Below are 19543 nucleotides of genomic sequence, written 5' to 3'. Positions count from 1 at the left end.
GTTTTTGGTTTACCGCCTTTGCCACTTTTGAGGTCAATTAACTACGTATCACTCTTATACATTTTGTGCTGGGTCGACTTTCCACCGGCAAGGAAGTTCCCAGCAAACCCTTCAAAGGTATGATATCCTAGCTAGTTTGGGAATTGTTTGGCCTTGTTTCTTTGTGAGGGAGCACAAAATGGCCTTAATTAATTTACCAGCAGCTCCTCAATGCTTGCAAAACTACCTGATATAAATGTTTGGTTGAAATCCGAGATGGAATGGGCTGGGGGTAAATATTCTGGAAATGGACTTGGTCTTCTCTCGGATGAGTTGGGCGCTCGAGATAATGAATTGCAGCTAGTCAGCTACGGATGAATATGGATGGATCTGATCACTTTTCTGGACACCGCCGTGGTGCCGCCCTACTAAGCTCTGATGATAAAGTCAGCAAGATCTAGATGAAAGCGATGGAACTTTATAACTGAGGAGAGAGCGAGAATTACCAAACGGAACGAGAAGAGACCCCATTTATTCTCTCAAAGGTGAATAAACGCAAGTTTACCAAAGCTTCTTATGAGACTCCCTCCCTAGAACCAGCCATGAAACCTTCTCCGTGATCATCCACCCTCAGCTTTTCTTTTGGGTATCCTATTTGATCAACCCTTCCTCACTCATTTTTCTCTTCCCAGAAAGCTTTGTCGAAAGAGTCAACAGTAAACCTAGCAGAACCCCTGCGAGCTCCAGACCTGGCTTTAAGCTTGAAACTAGGGGAGGCGAAGACGTACCTCAGTGACGCGAACCAAAGGCCAAGGCCTGAACGGACCCTTAATAGCCTGTCACTGTTTAAGAATCCTTGCCCAGAGCCCAAGATCATTCTTGTCAAGTGTCATGTCTATATAAAATATACATACAGGTCATTTACCATACATATATTTTTCGTTTACTATACATATACATACAGGTCATTTACCATACATATATTTTTCGTTTATTATACAGACGATTAAATTCACTGTTTTTAATACTGTTGCTAATTACTGTTGTTGGTAAGACTTAATAACACACTCACACAGTTGGGCCTTCACTTAATAAGACACAGTAGGACCTGCAACTAGAAATTTCGAGACCTGTTGAGGAAAGAGCAGTGACATCTTTCAGATACCAACAACATCACCGACTATCTTTCTTGATCTTCCGTTCAGCGACAAATTTCAGAGAGAAGAGGAGAAAGGAGAGGAAGAGGGATTTGTCTGAGTTTATCTATAAAAGGTGAGTAACAATAGGAGAGATTAGTCTAGGTAGGGATTTTCATCTCTTCCTTCCTCTGTTGTACCCATTCTAGCCTTTCTATCGATCCTCATTCATGAAACTTCCCGATCGATCTAGAGACCTTCTGATTTTTTTCTTCTCCCTATCTTTCTGCTCTCTCTCTCTCTCTCTCTATCCACTGTCGTTCCTCTCTCAATTTCTGACATGCCGTTGTCTCGCTATCCTCGCCGTCCTCAAATCAGAACAGTCTTGACATGTCGTTGTCTCGCTCTCCTCGCCGTCCTCAGATTAGAACAGGTATTTCTAGGTAATCTGAGTTTAAGGTTTGCTATTCGATCTGGGTTTGATTCTTATCAAGGTTTCGATCTGTAGGTTGCTTCTTTCTCCATGTGCTTGCCCTTTTTAGTTTATCTCGGTTTCCATCGATTTGTTCTCGAGGACACCCAATTTTTGCAAGAATTTGATCGTGCATATTTTGATAATGATATTTTGTCGTAGTCTCCAATTTAATTGGGCTTTTAGGGTCTGATTATGAAGTAAATGTCTTCAATTGAATGATTGTTGGTCCTAATCGATAGAGTTCATTTAGGGTCTGATTATGAAGTAAATGGCTTTCTATAGTTCATATAGGGAAATACAGTATATTGTTGAGCTTCTTGAGCAATTGAGTTTCTTTTAATGAGATAAAAGAAAGTAGTGCTCATTTCAGGGGATAATGAGCAATTGAACAATTGGGCAATTGGTATAATGCTATTTTGATTGCTTTCTAATCTTTGTGATATGACATTTCAAGGGACAAGGCTGGAGCAACATTTGTGAAGTCGGCAAACTTTCACATGAAGGTTTTGCATTGTTATTCAGCAAGGTATTTAATGGTTGCTGCTTTTGGCATGATATAATTACTTAACTACTGCATTCAACCAAATTTTTCAGTGTTCTTACTAATACATATATATATTGCAGGAATAGATGGTCTATTGTAATGCTTCTATTTGTAGATTTTCATCACTTGGTGGATGTTTCTTTAAAGCTTGCCCAAGCTGTTTATGACAACTGAAACAAAAGGAAAAACAACGGTGTACTGATCTGCCTGCAATAGGGCAGGCAGTCCACGGTAACAACTACTGAACATTTTATTGCTTAATATAAGTTCTATATCATCCCACATCAATGTGTTTTGAAAAGGTTTAAATTGTTGCTTAATAAACATATTCCATTATATGATTAATCCCACATGTTATATGCAAACCAAACCAAGTTCACCACCAATAGATTGTGTTGCATGTTTTAGACAATCCTGACATGTCTTTTCCTTCTCTACACATATTGGACTATTGGAGAAATGCCAACATTAGATTAAAATGCTGCTGCAAATAAGTTGCAACAACTTAGACTGCTCAGTTTTAGACCATAGAGAAACATTGATAATCATGTATCATGTATGAATATGCAAATTGATGATGTTTGAATATTCATCATGTCATTTGTGTTCTCTTTTTTTCCTGAATATGCTCATCCATAATTTAAATGTACGCCTATTTACAACTATCATGCTCTAATATTAATATATTATATTAATGAGAAAAAAAAAGAACGGCTGACTATTAAACTATTTTTTTGAATTCTATGTAGCATGTAGTCTGCTATATTTTTTTTTTGAAAAAAATAATAACAGAAAGCCAAAGGAACAAACTGACTTTTCTGCCTTACATGCAGTTACAGTGTTATAAAGTTCTTTGTTAAGGTTGAGGAGGACTGCAGTTTGGGAAATTTTTACAGATAGATAATGCCTATTGAATTGTATTTCCATGTTTCATATCCGGATTAGTTTTAATTTACAAAATGATAAAAGCCATCCAAAATTGTGTTCCTTGCCGTTATAGTAGTTTGGAATTTGTAGCCAAAATTAAACTCAGTTGTTGATGAGATTCATAATCTGTATGGATTAGTTGTATTGTGTGCTGCAATGGGGGGTTTCGGGAAAATTTCTGTTGTTTTTCTTCTTAATTTGTTTATAATGTAGAAACTATATAATTTCTATTAAAATGAAGAACAACTTCATTTGGGACCGAAGCTGGAACTGGATCGATAAGAACAACTTCATCTGAAACTATATTGTTGCTATATTTCTATTGAAACTATATTTGCATGATTTGATTTCGTGGTTATTTGGGATATGTAGGGTTGTAGTTGGTGATGCTCTAATTGCTGTGTTTGGTTTCTTTGTGGTTAATAGGTAAATTTTCAATAGAATAATAGTTTGCTCTGTTTAATTGCTTAGCGAGTTAGATTAGAGACAAAAGGCAACGTTGAGCACATTTTATGGTCTGAAGAATTCGGAATGTGTCATGTTTATTGTGTGCTATTGTTTGTGGTTGATGTAAGTTGTTATTTGAGGGCTCATGTATTGTCTGAATTTTTCATATGCAAACAGAAAGATCCCAAAACCAATGAGGTTGAAGGTTATGGTATGATTTATTGATTGTAATCGGTGTGAAGATGTGGTTACATGAAAACAGGTGAGTACTATGTTTAAAAGGGGCACAGAGAAGTAAAGAAATGAGCAATTGCCATTTGACTTGCATATTGCTATAAACTATAAACTATAAAGTATACTTTTCAATACAGGTTAACATATACAGATTAACTAGGCTTGCATTATGTATATATAAATGTATAGATTAGTTAAACTTAACTAATATGGTAGTATCACTCTGAAAGTAACTATTTTGGATACATGTATAGAGTAAAGCACCATACTGATTCAGCATTTTGTCTTGCTCTTGCAGATAATTGAGATCTTCAAGTTGATAAGAAGATTCCACGTTGATAAGCAGCTTGGGGCTCTCCAAAGCAACTCAAAATTTGCACAAGTTTAGTGTGAAAAAGTGTGATTTTTCCTAATTCAGTTATGGTTGACGGTTGACATCAATTATAATTCATCTATTTCTTCAAGCGATGAACTAAACATGATACCACTGTTCTGGCCTTTTTATTTCTTAGAATGGAATATTCAGTATACGTAAAATTCCACTTACTCCCATATATAGAATACAAATTACAAAGTTTATTGCCAATAAATCCCGTAGCAACGCATGAGAATACAAAGTTTATTGCCAATAAATCCCGTAGCAACGCACAGGTATAATTTCTAGTTTATTATATATCTATTTGTTGAGTGCTGTTTATTTTACTGTTCATCTACAGTAAAAAACAGTGATGCCACCCTGAGTTGTAAGAGCTTTGTGCCTCTATGTTGGGCTTTTTTTCTTTTTTTTTGTCGGTTGAGAGTAAACAGGGGAGAGAGAGTCGTTCTCTCAGTATCGCTTCCTTCTTCCTTCTCTCTTTGTGCTCTTTCTGGATTCCAATTACACTAAAAAGCAATTTCAGATCTTTGTGAGATTAATAGACTATAACAGGAGGAAAAAGGGGAAAGACAGATAAACTAAAGCAATTGCATTTCCTTTTCTGATAATCTTCTCCAAGGAAGGCAGCAACATATAAGAGTTTGGTTACAATTCAAAATAGACCGTTGTGGCTCAGGACCACCACTAACTGAATGCAAACAAGATTGGAACTTGTCTAAAGAGACAAGATAGCAAACTGGAAATGCAGGGAGTGAGTTCAAGAGTCGCAGAGGCGTGAAGCTGGATGTACTAATTGTGCACAGAGCTTGTTGTTGGGCTGAGGAGCTGGGCATTAGGGATACTGGGCTAGGAGAGCAGTAGGTAAAGGGAATGATCCTAACAAGTCCTCCCCCCATGAGAACAAGCTTGTCCTCAAGCTTGAAAGTCTGGGAACTTGCGCACCATGGAGTACGCCTCTTCCCATGTAGCATCTTCCAGAGGTAAACCTTTCCAAGCCACCAGCCATTTCGTGACTGCTCTCTTGCGCTTGGTAACCACTGCCATGTCAAGGACCCGGTCTGGTTGCCAATCAATGAGTCCTTGTGCGTCAAAATGAGGCAGAGTTGTGGCCACAGGAGTGCCGCTGCCGACTCGCTTCTTGAGTAACGAGACATGGAAGATGGGATGGAGCTTGCAACTGGCAGGAAGGATCAGCTTGTAGGCCACTTTGCCTATCTTGGCCTCAACTTGGAATGGACCGTAAAAACGGGGAGCGAGCTTTTGGGAAGGTCTGCGTACCAATGATTGCTGCCGATAAGGATGAAGTTTAAGGAAAACCCAATCATGCACCTCAAAGCTACGCTCAGTCCGGTGCTTGTCAGCTTGTTGCTTCATATGGTTTTGAGCGATGGCCAGATGATCCTTGAGGTGGCTCAAGAGAGTGTCGCGATTCTGCAACGCAACATCAACCGCATTGTTGGAAGTAGTACCAGGTATGTACTGCTGAACTGTGGGAGGAGGGCGGCCGTACACAGCCTGAAATGGAGACATTTGAATGGCGGAGTGAAAGGTGGAGTTGTACCACCATTCGGCCCAATGGAGGAGATTGACCCAAGTCGATGGCTTGTCGCTGATGAAGCAACACAGAAAGTGCTCCAAGGTTCGATTCAAGACCTCGGATTGACCATCAGTTTGGGGATGGTATGCGGAGCTGCGACATAGTTTGGTGCCCTGAAGCTTGAAGAAGCTTTCCCAAAAATTGGAGATGAACACACGGTCTCTGTCACTGACAATAGTACGAGGCATGCCATGAAGGCGAAAGATTTCCTTGGTGAATACCTCTGCTATTTCAGCTGCTGTATAAGGGTGGGACACTGGCACAAAATGACCATACTTAGACAATCGATCAACCACAACAAGGATAGAGGTCTTGCCCTCGGAGGGAGGCAGCCCATCAACAAAATCCATAGCAATATCAGTCCAAATTGCAGTAGGAATAGGCAGTGGTTGCAGAAGTCCAGAAGGAGACTGAGTTTCTTGGTTCACACGCTGACAAGTATCACAACTAGCAACATACCTCTTGACATCGTTGCGTACTCCAGGCCAAGCAAAATTGTGTGTGAGCCGCTTGAAAGTCCGAAGAAAACCCGAATGACCAGCAATAAGTGTGGAATGAAACTCAAAGAGAATCTTCTCAAGCCAGTCTGATGTCGGAGGAACAAAGACACGATCCTTATACATTAGTCTGCCATCGCGGAGAGAGAAGCGTTTTGGAACTGATTGACCGGCTGCCAAGGCTGTGAGGATGGCATTGGTTGGGGGATCGGCGCGACAGGCGCGGTCTATAGCCGAAAGGCAATCAAAGACCGGAGCCGAAATTCCCTGAATGGAGAGGAATTCATGCTGCCTGGATAAGGTATCCGGAACCGTATTCAACTTGCCGGCACGGTACTGGACCGAGTAATCAAAACCCAAGAGCTTGGAGACCCATTTCAACTGCGCCGGAGTGCTCACTCGTTGCTGGAACATGTGAAGCAGCGGTTGATGGTCGGTGATGATGGTGAAATGGTGACCCAACAAGTACTGTCGCCATTTCGAGGTAGCTTGTAACACCGCCAACATCTCTTTCTCGTAAGTAGAAAGGAGTTGATTCCGGGGAGAAAGAGACTTACTGAGGAACTCAATTGGGTGCTTCTCCTGAGTCAAGACCGCGCCGATACCTTGGCCACTGGCATCGGTTTCGATATAGAATTCCTTGTCGAAATTGGGTAAGACCAAGACTGGCGCAGAGGTGATGGCAATCTTCAAATCGGAGAAGGCTTTATCAGACACCGGAGACCAAGATAAACCATTAGTTTTCAGCATGTCTGTTAATGGCTTGGAGATGATACTGAAATGGCGTACAAAACGGCGGTAGTACCCAGCCAACCCGAGAAACCCTCTCAAAGCTTTCACAGTCTTGGGCTTAGGCCATTGAAGGATGCAACTGACTTTTTCTGGGTCCATGGAGACTCCCTGGGCTGATACTATGTGTCCTAGATAGTGCACACTTGATTGAGCAAAATCACACTTTGATAACTTGACAAACAATTGATTAGAGTGCAAGATGTGCAAAACGGCCTCCAAAAGTAACAAATGGGACTCAAAATCCTTGCTATATACCAATATATCATAAAAAAACGAGCACACCTTTACGGAAGAGTTGACGAAATAACTCATTCATGAGTGCTTGAAAGGTGGCGGGCGCATTCGAAAGACCAAAAGGCATTACTTCAAACTCGTAATGTCTATCGTGAGTCCGAAAAGCGGTCTTGTGGATGTCGGCCTCATGCATCCGAATTTGATGGTAACCGGACCGGAGGTCGAGCTTGGAGTAGATGGAGGACCCATGTAGCTCGGCAAATAACTCATCGGCCACGGGAATCGAAAAACGGTCCTTTACCGTGACCGCGTTTAGCTCACGATAATCCACACAAAAGCGCCAAGTATCATCCTTCTTGCGAACAAGCAACACCGAGGAGGAGAATGGGCTAGAACTAGGGCGAATGATGCCTTGTGCGAGCATGGATGCAAATTGAGTCTCAAGTTTAGATTTTTGGGAGTGAGCATAAGTATAGGGCCGAACATTGATCGGTCCACAATTGGGAATGAGAGGAATTCGGTGGTCAATGGATCGGTGAGGGGGAAGGCCCAAAGGAGTGTCAAATAGAGGTCCAAACTGGAGTAAAAGGGATTCAATCTCGGGTCTGTGGGTAGGGGGGGTGGTGATCTAGGATGGGCATGAGAGGAGGGTGGTGTTCAAACTGTTCGCCGGGAATGAGGTCGAAGATAACGGAGGCATCAATCTCAGAATTGGGGTCGGCAACGGTGCCGCGCAACACATGACGTTGCCCATCAACCATGAACACCATGATCTTATCCCTGAAATGCCATCCAATGAGTCCCAATGTTTCAAGCCACTGAGCTCCCAAGACAAGGTCACAGCCGGCAACAGGAAGGAGAAGGAAGGAATCTGTAAAGCTGTAGTCTTGGGCGTGGACTGTAAGGTTCTCGGTAATGCCGGAGGGAGTGAGGAGGTGGCCGGAAGCAGCTGTGAACCGTAGAGGTCCTGCTGGCGAAATAGGCGTACCCAACTTGGCGATTACTTCTGGATGAAGGAAGTTCATCGCTGCCCCACAATCGATGAATATATCGATAGGTACGTCGCCAATGGAGCCGCGTAAGCGCATCATCTCACTGAGTTTTGTATTGGTGATGGCGTGCAAGGGATAGATGGTTTCATCAGAGGTGGTCATGGCCGCATCGTCGGGGTGGGGTGGTTCAGTTTCTTCGACAGCGCCGTCCTCCGAGACTTCGATGCAATCAAGAATGGCCATGAAAGGCCGCTTGCACACATGGGTGTCCGAGTATTGCTCATCACAATTGAAGCACAAGTTCTTTGCTCTCCGTTCTCGCTGCTCAGCTGGGGAGAGTTGACGGAAGTGGGGTGATTTGTGGTGTTGTGAGGGAGGGTTGTGACCGAGATATGGTGGTCGTGGAGGTTGGGTTGTGGGGGGTGGTGGCCGGTTTTGGGGAGAGGTATAGGGGGTGGGGGTGGAGGACGGGGGACGGTGATAGGAATAAGGGGTAGGTGGGCGTGGCCGAAAAGATGTGGGAATGCGCAGCTGTGAGTTTCGGTTTTCGAAGAGCCGTGCCAAGCGTTGGGCCTCTTCTAGGGTGTGTGGTTGCATAACATAGACATCATTTTGTAATTCGGGTCGTAACTCGCCAATGAACATGTGAAGGAGTTCACTGTCTGGCCAGTCTAGTGCTCTACAAGAAAGCTTGGTGAAAGAGAGAATGAAGTCGTCCACCGAGGTTGTCTGTTGGAGGTGAGAGAGTGCACCCTTGAAGTTGACTGCGGAGCCACCGTCAAAGCGAGAAAGGAGGGCTGAAGCGAACTCGTCCCATGTCACTAAGGGGTGACGAAGCTCGTAAGAGCTCATCTAAATCGTGGTAAGTCGACTCTAGGTGGGCAATAATGGTGTGGCTCTGGGTATTGGGGGTGTGGCGGTTGTTGAAAATTGTTGGGAGGAGGGGTGGGTGGAGGTGGAATGTAACCGTGCTGCTGGGGAGGAGGTGTGGGATGTGGGGAGGTGTATGAAGGCGAAGAGGGGTGAGGGGGTGGGTTGTAAATAGCTTGATGTGTGTTGTTGGTTTGAAGAGGTGGAGCAGGAGTGTGGGGAATTGGTGGTAATGACCCAAAAGTAAGTTGAGCAGGGGAGTGGGTAGGTGGCTGTGGGGAAATGGTTGTGTGAGATGAGGAGGGAATTGGTTGGGAAGATAAGCCCAGAGAAGGTAGCGGAGCAGGTGGGAAGGGGAGGCACAACACCACCAGTGATTGCCGGCGAAGGTTGCCGGACTTGGTTGCCACGCATCGGAGCTGGTCTCTGATACCAGATAATGGACTATAACAGGAGGAAAAAGGGGAAAGACATATAAACTAAAGCAATTGCATTTCCTTTTCTGATAATCTTCTCCAAGGAAGGCAGCAACATATAAGAGTTTGGTTACAATTCAAAATAGACCGTTGTGGCTCAGGACCACCACTAACTGAATGCAAACAAGATTGGAACTTGTCTAAAGAGACAAGATAGCAAACTGGAAATGCAGGGAGTGAGTTCAAGAGTCGCAGAGGCGTGAAGCTGGATGTACTAGTTGTGCACAGAGCTTGTTGTTGGGCTGAGGAGCTGGGCATTAGGGATACTGGGCTAGGAGAGCAATAGGTAAAGGGAATGATCCTAACAGAGATTTAGACTCGAGGTAAGCTTCAGATAGGGGGTCGTCGCTTAGAGGGATACCTACCAAATATTCTGTGATTCCGAATCTGGTAAGCTTCCTCTTCTCTGAAATTGTTTTTGATTCTGTCATCTCAGATCAGAGAAATAAGGATAGAAGCATAGCAGGGATGTTGCTTTATCTTCACCGCTTTCTTCTTCTCCCCCTTCTTCTTATTCTGCCCATTCCACGGCTTCCTCCTCTGCCATAGATTTCGGCTGGGGCTCCGGTGGGCTTATAGGAGACTTAGATGAGGAGTTGAATCTGCAGATGGACTCGGAGATTAGCCGGCGCATCTTAGCCGGCGTTATTTATTTATTTATTTTTTCGTTCTAATTGTTGTTAAAGTTCTGGGTCTGATGAGAGGTTTCAAATTTGTGTGTTATTATATACTTCCAAGAAATTTGAATAAGCATAAAAATTGTTTATGAATATATTTACTATATTGAAATTGTTTGTGAAGTCTTGATTGTGGTTGTAGTTTTTACATTGTGTGATTCTAATTTATTTACCCAGAGAAGTATTGTTCATGAAAAGTCAGTAGTAGTAAAACTAAGCAAAAAAAAAAAAAAAGGAAAAGAAGAAGAAAAAGAAACAATGTGTAACTTATTGCAGAACCATATGTATTGTATTATTGAGTTGGAAAGGTTTTTCTGAGATTTGAGGTAGCTATATCCTTGCACGTTACAACTGTCTTTGCTAGCCATACTATTTAAAAGCATTGAGAGAGTGATTGAATGATGTAGATATATGATTTAAATTTTTTGGCTTGTCATTAATTAAAAGGTTAATAAAATGACGTGCATCTTCTTACTAATAGCAGATGTGGTGTTCTTTGTTACCAAGCTTAACATATGTTACCACTGACTTTTGAAGCATGTTGTATTTTGCAGCTACATCCTCAAGAAGAAGATTTTTCCAAAACTTAAGAAGACATGAATGGGTAACAGAAGATAAACGATCATACCGAAACATGTATATAGTTAAACAATACTATAAAAAGGAACTTTTGGCATAAACCTAACTTCATGTATAATAAATTTGACGAAATAGGATATCCTGTTTTAGTTCTGCATGTGTCTTTATTAGATCTGTTTTTGTTTTAGTATATGTCCTTATTTAATGTCTCGGTTTTTTTTTCCCTCCTTTTTTAATTTTCCATTTGAACCTTATGCACTTCCTATATTATAGTTGATGTTTTAATCATGGGTATTGATCAATAGCCGCTTCTGCATCATCCTAGAGATATTTACATAGAAAATTTATCATTTCAAATATTTATGTTAAAGATTTAGATCTATTATGAGCATGATTGTATATGATACTATCTGACATAATTGTGTACCTTTTTAGATTTTGGATGGTGCATGGTCAGGGGACAAAAAAGAGGAGTAGTTGATACAGACTTTGTTTATTTTCTGATAGTTTATTAGGATTACAAATTGAGTTAGACAAATGGTAGAAACAAATATTGTTCTATTTTCCTTAAGTTAGTTGAAGAAAATTGGAATGAAAGAAGCGGGTGCTGATTGAGGGGTGATAACTATTTCAGACTACAAGAAGTTGTGTTCTCATCACAGGGGAGAGTCGGGTGTATACCAATGGACTTGAAGGCGTACTTTTAAGAGTAGAAAGATAGTAAGTTATGATGGAAGTGGTAAAAAGACTCATCAAGAAAGTACAAATTTGAACCTTTTTGGCTCTGTGCCTAATCCCCTAATTTTGGTTTTGATGGTAGCAATGATAAGAGTGGGATTCATGTCATGAACTGTAGATATGTTCATTTTAACATGGATAATTCATACTACTAGCATTTCAAGAGGTGAATTTCTGATATAGAAAACATATTGTGAAATTGAAAGGTGTTATGTACCTTCTGAAATTTTACTATATACCATGAACTAATGCGAAAGCAATGTCTTCCCTGGTTTTGATAAGCATGATCGATCACACTTAATAAATATCTAGCAGCTATGAAATTAATCTATCTTGGTATATATACTTTGATCTGCATGCACATTTTGGATTGTATGGCAATTCGATATTTCAGGCTTTAATCATATTATGTTGGTTAGATGACAGGTTTTCCAGAAATGAAGATGGTTGATCATTTGATAATACAATAACTTTTTCCTGAGTTAAGTCGCAGTTCAAGTGGAAGTGAAACAGGTGGAACACTAAAGATGTACAAATCCTATTCGCAGCAATCATTGCCTCACTTTTGTTTTCCTAAGTAATATAATGAATGGATTTTCATTATGTTTGAGATGTGATTACGAGTTCTGGTTTAGAGTAAAATAAGTACATTATTGCATCTTTCTACATCACCTGTATGTTGAAAAATTATAATAAGATTTACACCACAAGGAATGATATGATATCTCTTTCACTTTGTCCGTTTAGATTACCTTGAAATAGACTGAGCCGAATCACAGTGATTGTCAAAAATTTCCTAGCCCGCAGCAACGCGCGGGTGATTGACTAGTTTACTATATATCTATTGATTGAGTACTGTTTATAAACATTGTTTGTCTACAGTAAAAACAATGTTGAACTCGGGCCAGTTTTTTTTTTTTTTTTTCTTTTTTCTTTTCTGTCTCTCTCGTAAACTAGGAAAAAAAAAATATGATTGGGTTTCGCAGTTCGCACACTATCTAGAAAGGACCATCTGAAATTTGCTCTGTTCTGTCTCCGATAAAAAAGTGAAAGAAAGAATCGAGGAGAAAGAACATAAGAAATTGGGAAGAGAGAGAGAGATCTATACATAGGAATAGAGAGATCGACCTCCGAAAAAGAAGAAATATCACTTCTCTTCCTTGATCAAATACAGAGGGATTAGGGATTTGCTGCGGCGATAGAGCAAAGCCTAGCGAATGGTTACAGTTTGTTGAATTTGCTTTCTCTGGGTGATCTCACTGATCTGCTTGGTTTTGATTAACAGTCTCCTGCGTTGTTTTGGGTTTCCATAAATTTCGACCATGATCGAGGAGAGAGAGAGAGAGACAAAGGAGGAGAAAGGAGAAGAGGACGACGAACGAACACAAGACGAATTCTCTCCCTCTGCATATGATAGTAAGATATACTCTTACTACAATAATAAGTGTTTTGTTGTTAAGTATTTCAAATTCAATCTATATAGATCTTGCATTTTGATACATTATAAATGAGAAGAAAAGAAGAAAAATTATGAACACAAATCTTACAAATCCCGCAACAAAACGCGGGTCATAATTCTAGTTATAAATAAAAGTATCATAAACCTAATTAGCATAAAGGCCAACAAGGGGTCCGTAAATGAGAATCTTACTCCTAATACAAAAAAAAAAAATCGTTTTGCCGAGACGGATTACTTGCCAACAGTGAGCTGTTGCATATACGATTATTAAGCAGATCAAATGAACCCGTAAGTATTTGGATCATGTTGTGCAGATCTAAACAACATGACTGCTATGAGATGAATTTGATTGTTGTAAAGGTGGCCAAATACTGCACTCGGGTCCAATGAGAAATATAAAGTGAAGAGTTATAACGAGGTTGGCTAAAATTTTGAGGACTACGCTTATTTCAAGATGGTGCCCAGCCTTCAATTTGAGTTTCTGTATTCTCTTCCAGCATAGTACTTCTTTCTTTCTCGCAGCACTTGAAGAAAATTAAGGCTGCACAAGTATGAGATCCGGCCACAAGGTGAACCCTGAGTTGCTGAAATGAGAAACCTAGTTGCTTTAAACTGATATGAGAAATAGAGGATCCAAGCACTTCAGCACTCTTACAGATTAAGATCAATACTTTCTGCAAATTCCAAATTTTTAGACTTCAATACCTTTAACGACTTGCTACTTGATGGCATTCCACTCCTTAATGCCAACTACATGAAAATAATTTTACATACATTTGATCAACCAGCAAAAGCACTGAACATTCGACTAAAATCTTGAGTAGCCTCTTGTTACAAATTAAAAAGCAATGTCAAATGTCAACCAATACGTTTCTTGGTCCTCCTATCACACTCTTTTGACACTGTCGCCCTGAACAGCCACAAATCCCTCACTTGCAAGTGTAGCCAGTGCATTCCTAAGCTGAAATACCAATAAAAGCACATTAGTGTGAGACTATTGCGTATGCGATAGAGAGAGGGTGAGAGACGAATGTACTAACATCGTTGAGGTGAATTTCGCTGCTAGAACTCTGCTTCTTCAGCTCCTCCAGCAGCTACAGAAAATCAATTAAGAACAATGAGATGTCAGTTTTAGGTCTTTTAGACATTTGGATTTTGATTCTATACACATCTTATCAGAAATCATACCTCTAACAAACGCATTGAGGGTCCCCCAAGTTGCATCTTCTCCATAATTATGTTGCGGGCTGATGACACTAGATTTTCCCGTCTCATTCTTTCACTTGCCGAAATTCCAGTATTAATAAGATCCATGTCAATTGTTCCTAGAGTAAAAAAATCATGACATTAAACTGTTTCTCTTCATGGGAGGTAGAAATAGAAAAAACATGTACAACTGCAGTAAACTTGTACCCGTGGAGTGATCTGTTGCTGATTGTTGCATTGCAACTTCTAGAAGCCGAAATGCCTCCATTACATCATGCTTCTCAACCTGCATATATTAGGGCATGGTTTAGTTTAGTTTATCTTAGTGTAAAACATCAAGGTAGAATGCAAACTTTGCTAACCGTTTCTGAAAACCGAATCCGAGCTAGAGCTTCACTAAGACGTATCAAACTCTCAATTTGCCTAGGTGTTGCAGTTATCACCTGTTACAGTTATTACACAAATGAATATGATATATAGGCATCCCAAATAAGATAAGCACGATAAAAGAGAGGATTTTTTTTTTTCTATGTGGAGGGAACAATTAACTTATATCTATTAACTGCCATTTGTTACCATTGAAGAAAAATCTAGTACTATAAAAAACTGGTATCTGTGACCTATGTACAAGGCAGTAAAATTGTTTTAATACTATTGCAATATAAGTATCACAGGAAGAGATATGTAGGAAGATGCTGTGTCATTCTACCTTCTTGCTGCTGCCTGGAAAATTTCCTCTCCTCCTCAACTCTACATAGCCACGAGTCAATTCCTCTGCAGCTTCATCAGATAATTGTGGGTGAATATGCTTTCGAGCGTATCCAACATAAGCAGTCAACGTGGGAAGGTCTAAAACATCCTGCTGTACAGTCTGCAAGTGGAGACATGGCAATTTAAGTAAAACAAAGGATTAGTCATATCAGTTTGCTTGAACAGAAAAACCATATCCACCAGACCTCAGGATTCTCAAAGTGCAAAGCAACAATATGCTTTGCAAGGCGCCTGTCTGTCTGCTCATCAGCCTTGTCAAGGATTAAGTAGATCAGATCGAACCTGAGAAAATCACCAGACCAGCTCAAGTCAGTAATAAACTCTACTATATTATCAATGGCTTTGTAATACTCAAATTTGACAATCCCATTACACCAAAAAACAAAAAGAGAAAATCAGAAAATGGAATGTTCTACACTACATTTATGAAAAGGTACATCAAGTAGACAGGTTTGATACAGAGGTAGACTGATGTCATGTAGTACCACCAGTTTGGCTTGATCTCGAGTTAGTCTACCTCTATACATATCTAGCAAGTCTAACTGATGTACCCTTTTTTGTTATTAACACACCCCATCTATTTTCCTATCCACACATTTCAATTTTATTTACAAGTATACCACTTAAATTTGTTTCATGATTGGCTCTCATCATAGATGGGGTGTGTTAATAACAAAAATGGGTGATGTTATTAATGTATAGACGAATCCTCAGAAAAGTATTCAATGAAATACAAAATTATTACACCAACTCCTTAAATTAGATGAACAGTCGCCAAATACATAGTCCATTCCAAGTTTAGGCCCTTTTATTGTCATTATTGGCTCAAACTATGGTCATTCTAGTGGGATAGGATAAGTATTTCATACCTAGATAATAAGGTAGGAGGAAGGTGAATGTTGTCAATTACTGACAAGCGAGGATTATAGCGAGATCCACTTGGATTCGCACAAGCCAGGACTGATGTCCTAGCATTAAGGGAAGCAATGATTCCAGCCTTTGCTATTGACACAGTTTGCTGTTCCATCACCTGTGAAAATAAGCATAATTAAAAACAGATCCATCAAAATGGTTAATAATTTCTCAACAGTCTTGGTTTATACTAGAAATAGATTGATCAATGGGTATACTAGAATGCAGTTTCCCGAAAGTCTTGATTTATAGATAATACAAAAGCATAGTAATCTTACTGGACATAGTAATAGTTAAAGATAAGCAATTGTGCTATAGCTAGAGAATATAGAATTTCCAAGAGGTGAAAGAAAGTTACAGTTACAAAAGGACAAACTGTCATAGCATGTCAAGAAATGTACATGTCTGCCATATATTTATAATAATAATAACAGAACAACCAACCTCGTGTAACATGCTCCTTGCGCTGTCAGACATTTTGTCAAATTCATCAATGCAACAAATGCCTCTATCACTCAAAACTAAGGCTCCACTCTCTAAAACCTGAGAAGTTGTATATTGTTTCCAGTCAACTTCATATTGTTATTACGAAATGCCTAAGATAAACGTTTGAAAAAAAAACAAGATATATCTTACGGTTTCCCCTGTTTCAGGATCCTTCGCAACATAAGCAGTCAAACCAACAGCAGAACTCCCTCTTCCACTAGTGTATATGCCACGGGGAGCAAGCTTGTGTATGTACTGGAGCAGCTGGGACTTGCTGGTTCCAGGATCACCAACAAGAAGAATATTAATATCCCCACGGAACCTAGCACCAGATGGCAACTTCAAAGCATTCCCACCAAAAAGCTGCATTTAGGACAATGGATATGAGCGTCAGTTCGGAAAATAATGAAACGAACTAATTGATAATTGCTATTATTTAACCAAGTACTGAGAGAATCGGTAAGTGTAACATAAAATGCACCTGGCAAAGAAGGCCTTTTTTGACATCGTCTAACTCCCAGATATTTGGTGCCAAAGATCTGGTTAGGCGATCATATATATCAGGCTGTTTCGCCAGCTCTTTCAATTGTTCCACCTGCAATTAAAACAATGGGAGCTGATAAGTGGAGAGCATACAAACAAAGCCTGATGCAAGTACAAGTGAAAAGATAGTATAAATTGATCTACCTTCTTTTCATCAAAAATAATCTCTTCTGAATCTCCAACCAAGGAATTCTCAACTTCCGTCTGCTCCTCCGCCAGCATTCTTGACTTGTCAGACTTTTTTATATGCAGACAATCGATGTAAGTCTGCAATCAAAAGAAAAAGATCAATGTATGCACTATAGACAGCCACCTCAATGACAAAGAGAAAAGGACCTGTCAACAGACAAAATGACAGAAGCATGCCTTGAATAATGATTTTACAGTTCTCTGCGTTGGTCCAACTCTTACGCTCATAGCCCGATATATTCCAGTGACCTATTGGAAACAAACAAATTGACCAGATAAACAAAATATATCTTCATCTTTCTTAGGATTGACAAGACATTTTCATATGCCATAGTGGCCTTACCTCAACTCTGTCACCTGGTTTTCCAGCATCAACCAGTTTGTCATGCATCAGCAAACTCACAGTATGTGGTGTACCACCTTCAGGGATCTCATCAGGCATCTCCTGGAGCCTCACAATCTGTTTATCAGTAAACCTGATTCACAATATAGGACCCATTAAAATAGTCTCATTACAAAACTCAGGTCACAAAACTACAGACGTCACATTTTCAAATTAATTATTAGCTGAATCAGTTCAGCTGATAAAAGTTTAGTTGTTCAACCTCTCACTCTTAGCTGTTTTCCTGAGCAAAGTTCATCCCAACAAGTTCAGAAAAAAAGCAGTAGATTATATATTTCGCCCATTTTTAGTCACAATTCCAAGAAAACGGATTTGGACTTTGCTTCAACTGAAGAAAAGCAATTACTGGCACTTGCAATCTTATTATATTTGGTACCCATCTTTCCATAGTAGTATCTGAACACTCAGATTTATACTGATTTATATTCCACTAAAATGCAACAATGCTTTAAGCGAAACTGCAATCAGACAGAATGCCCCCAGAAAAGAAAAAAGGTTACAGATGACAAACCAATGTAATTTAACTTTAAAGATGAACAAAAAATTAATTTATTTCTGTTTATGTGCCCGACAGCTTCTAGCAAGCAACAATCATACAAAGACATCAAAAGATTACACTAAAGGATACCCACTACAAGTTTAGGATGCAAGTACGAAACAAATATAAAATTCGTAAGTTTGAAAGAAAGCAAAATGGGCTAAAATGCACCATCTCTGGCCATATACTGATCACCTAACAATTAAAACAGCATAAAAGCGCCCTCATATATTAACTGTGTGACCTCAAAAGTTCCAACATAATGCCATGAAGTACCTGCAACGATTGTGGACAAGTGTCATAGAATTTTTAGCTTGACACTCTTCCTTCATGCATCTAGTAGGTTCATTTATTTTCCCTGACAGCATTCAACATTCAGCAAACTATAGATAAATTTACAGACAAAATTAAGCTAACAAACACAAGCTGAAGTAGTGGCTACCTTTTTCTACAGGAAGAGGGTCGGAGTAATAACCACACACTAGGCATCTAAATATTGCTTCCCTTATCTCGGGTATTATTGAACTAGATCGAATAATCATTCCTTTTATCGAAACCATCCTCTCAATATCTACAAACAGATTAGATAGTCCAATCAGCCCATTTCTCAATAATCCACATCACACATGATCATCAACAAACCGAAAAAAAGGCCAAGAAAACTAACCAGATGGGTTCAGATTTCTCATGGAAGTTGACGTTTTGAGATTGAAAATCCGAGTCTGAATGTGCTTCTCAAACAAGGGGTTTATGACAGGCAACATTTCCATCAAAACAATGTCGAAAATAGCAAGAACCTCAAGTGGATACCTAACCATCTTGGCATACAAATCCGGATCGTAATCAAACACATTTCGAGCATCCACATCGAGCGAATCGCCTTCCATTTCCAGAATCCTCTTGATGGCCTCAATGTACTTCCCTTCAGTAAGATACTCGCTCTCCGAATTCTGCGATTGGTCCCGAAAGTTCTTCAAAAACCTAATAATGGCGAGCTTAACATCATTAACACTGATATTGGTGCCCCAGACGAAGGTGGGGCGGTCCTCGTCCATGCCGTAGCTGTCGCCGGCTTCGGAGGACGGCGGCGCGTCATCGGTGGAGGGGGGAGTACGCGCGGTGCCGTTGGTGCGGCGCCTGCGGGATGGGGTGGGGGTTGTTTCGGAGGCGGCGAAGCGGGAGGCCGGAGGGGTTGCGAAGGCGGTGGGGGTGGTGGATCGGCGGCGGCGTCTCTGGCGAGAGGCGGCTGCGTCGGCGGGAGAAGAGAAGGTGTTGCCGATTGGGCTGGAGATGGAGTCATCCGGGGACGAAGGGCCTGTTGGAATTGAAATTGGGAAGAATCAGAAACAAACCGAATTGGGGAAATTAGGGTTAACAAGCAATTCAAGAGAAATAGAGAGAGAAGTTACCGTTGTTGAAAGAGTCGGAGGCCATGGTTGGAGAGAGAGAGAGAGAGAGAGGTAGGG

At 40.4% G+C, this 19543-nt stretch overlaps 1 protein-coding gene and 1 non-coding gene across 4 annotated transcripts; one reads left to right on the top strand and one right to left on the bottom strand.

Moving 5' to 3' along the window:
- Positions 1–1196: 1196 nt before the first annotated feature.
- On the top strand, positions 1197–4312 carry LOC101294616. Of its 3 annotated transcripts, none has more exons than XR_183932.1 (5): positions 1197–1548; positions 2045–2116; positions 2215–2365; positions 3686–3770; positions 4041–4312. It is a non-coding gene; the product is annotated as an uncharacterized LOC101294616 (transcript). The 3 variants fall into 3 exon arrangements; XR_183933.1 differs by having other exon boundaries at positions 1200–1558; XR_183931.1 differs by lacking the exons at positions 3686–3770; positions 4041–4312 and having other exon boundaries at positions 1200–1558; positions 2215–2629.
- Positions 4313–13633: 9321 nt separating this feature from the next.
- Positions 13634–19511, bottom strand: LOC101293449 (DNA replication licensing factor mcm4-B-like). Its single transcript, XM_004290238.1, is given in 18 exon segments — positions 13634–13990; positions 14070–14123; positions 14218–14354; positions 14443–14521; positions 14598–14678; positions 14945–15106; positions 15192–15288; positions 15876–16036; positions 16363–16461; positions 16555–16767; positions 16886–17089; positions 17092–17246; positions 17304–17385; positions 17480–17612; positions 18354–18435; positions 18520–18648; positions 18745–19392; positions 19487–19511. Coding segments are annotated over 18 exon segments (2616 nt in total). The 3' UTR covers positions 13634–13915.
- Between the last annotated feature and the right edge of the window lie 32 nt (positions 19512–19543).

Source organism: Fragaria vesca, linkage group LG2 (assembly GCF_000184155.1).
Source record: "Fragaria vesca subsp. vesca linkage group LG2, FraVesHawaii_1.0, whole genome shotgun sequence".
NCBI lineage: Eukaryota > Viridiplantae > Streptophyta > Magnoliopsida > Rosales > Rosaceae > Fragaria > Fragaria vesca.
The sequence above is the reverse complement of the archived record's forward strand: the minus strand, read 5'-3'. Positions and strand labels throughout refer to the sequence as shown.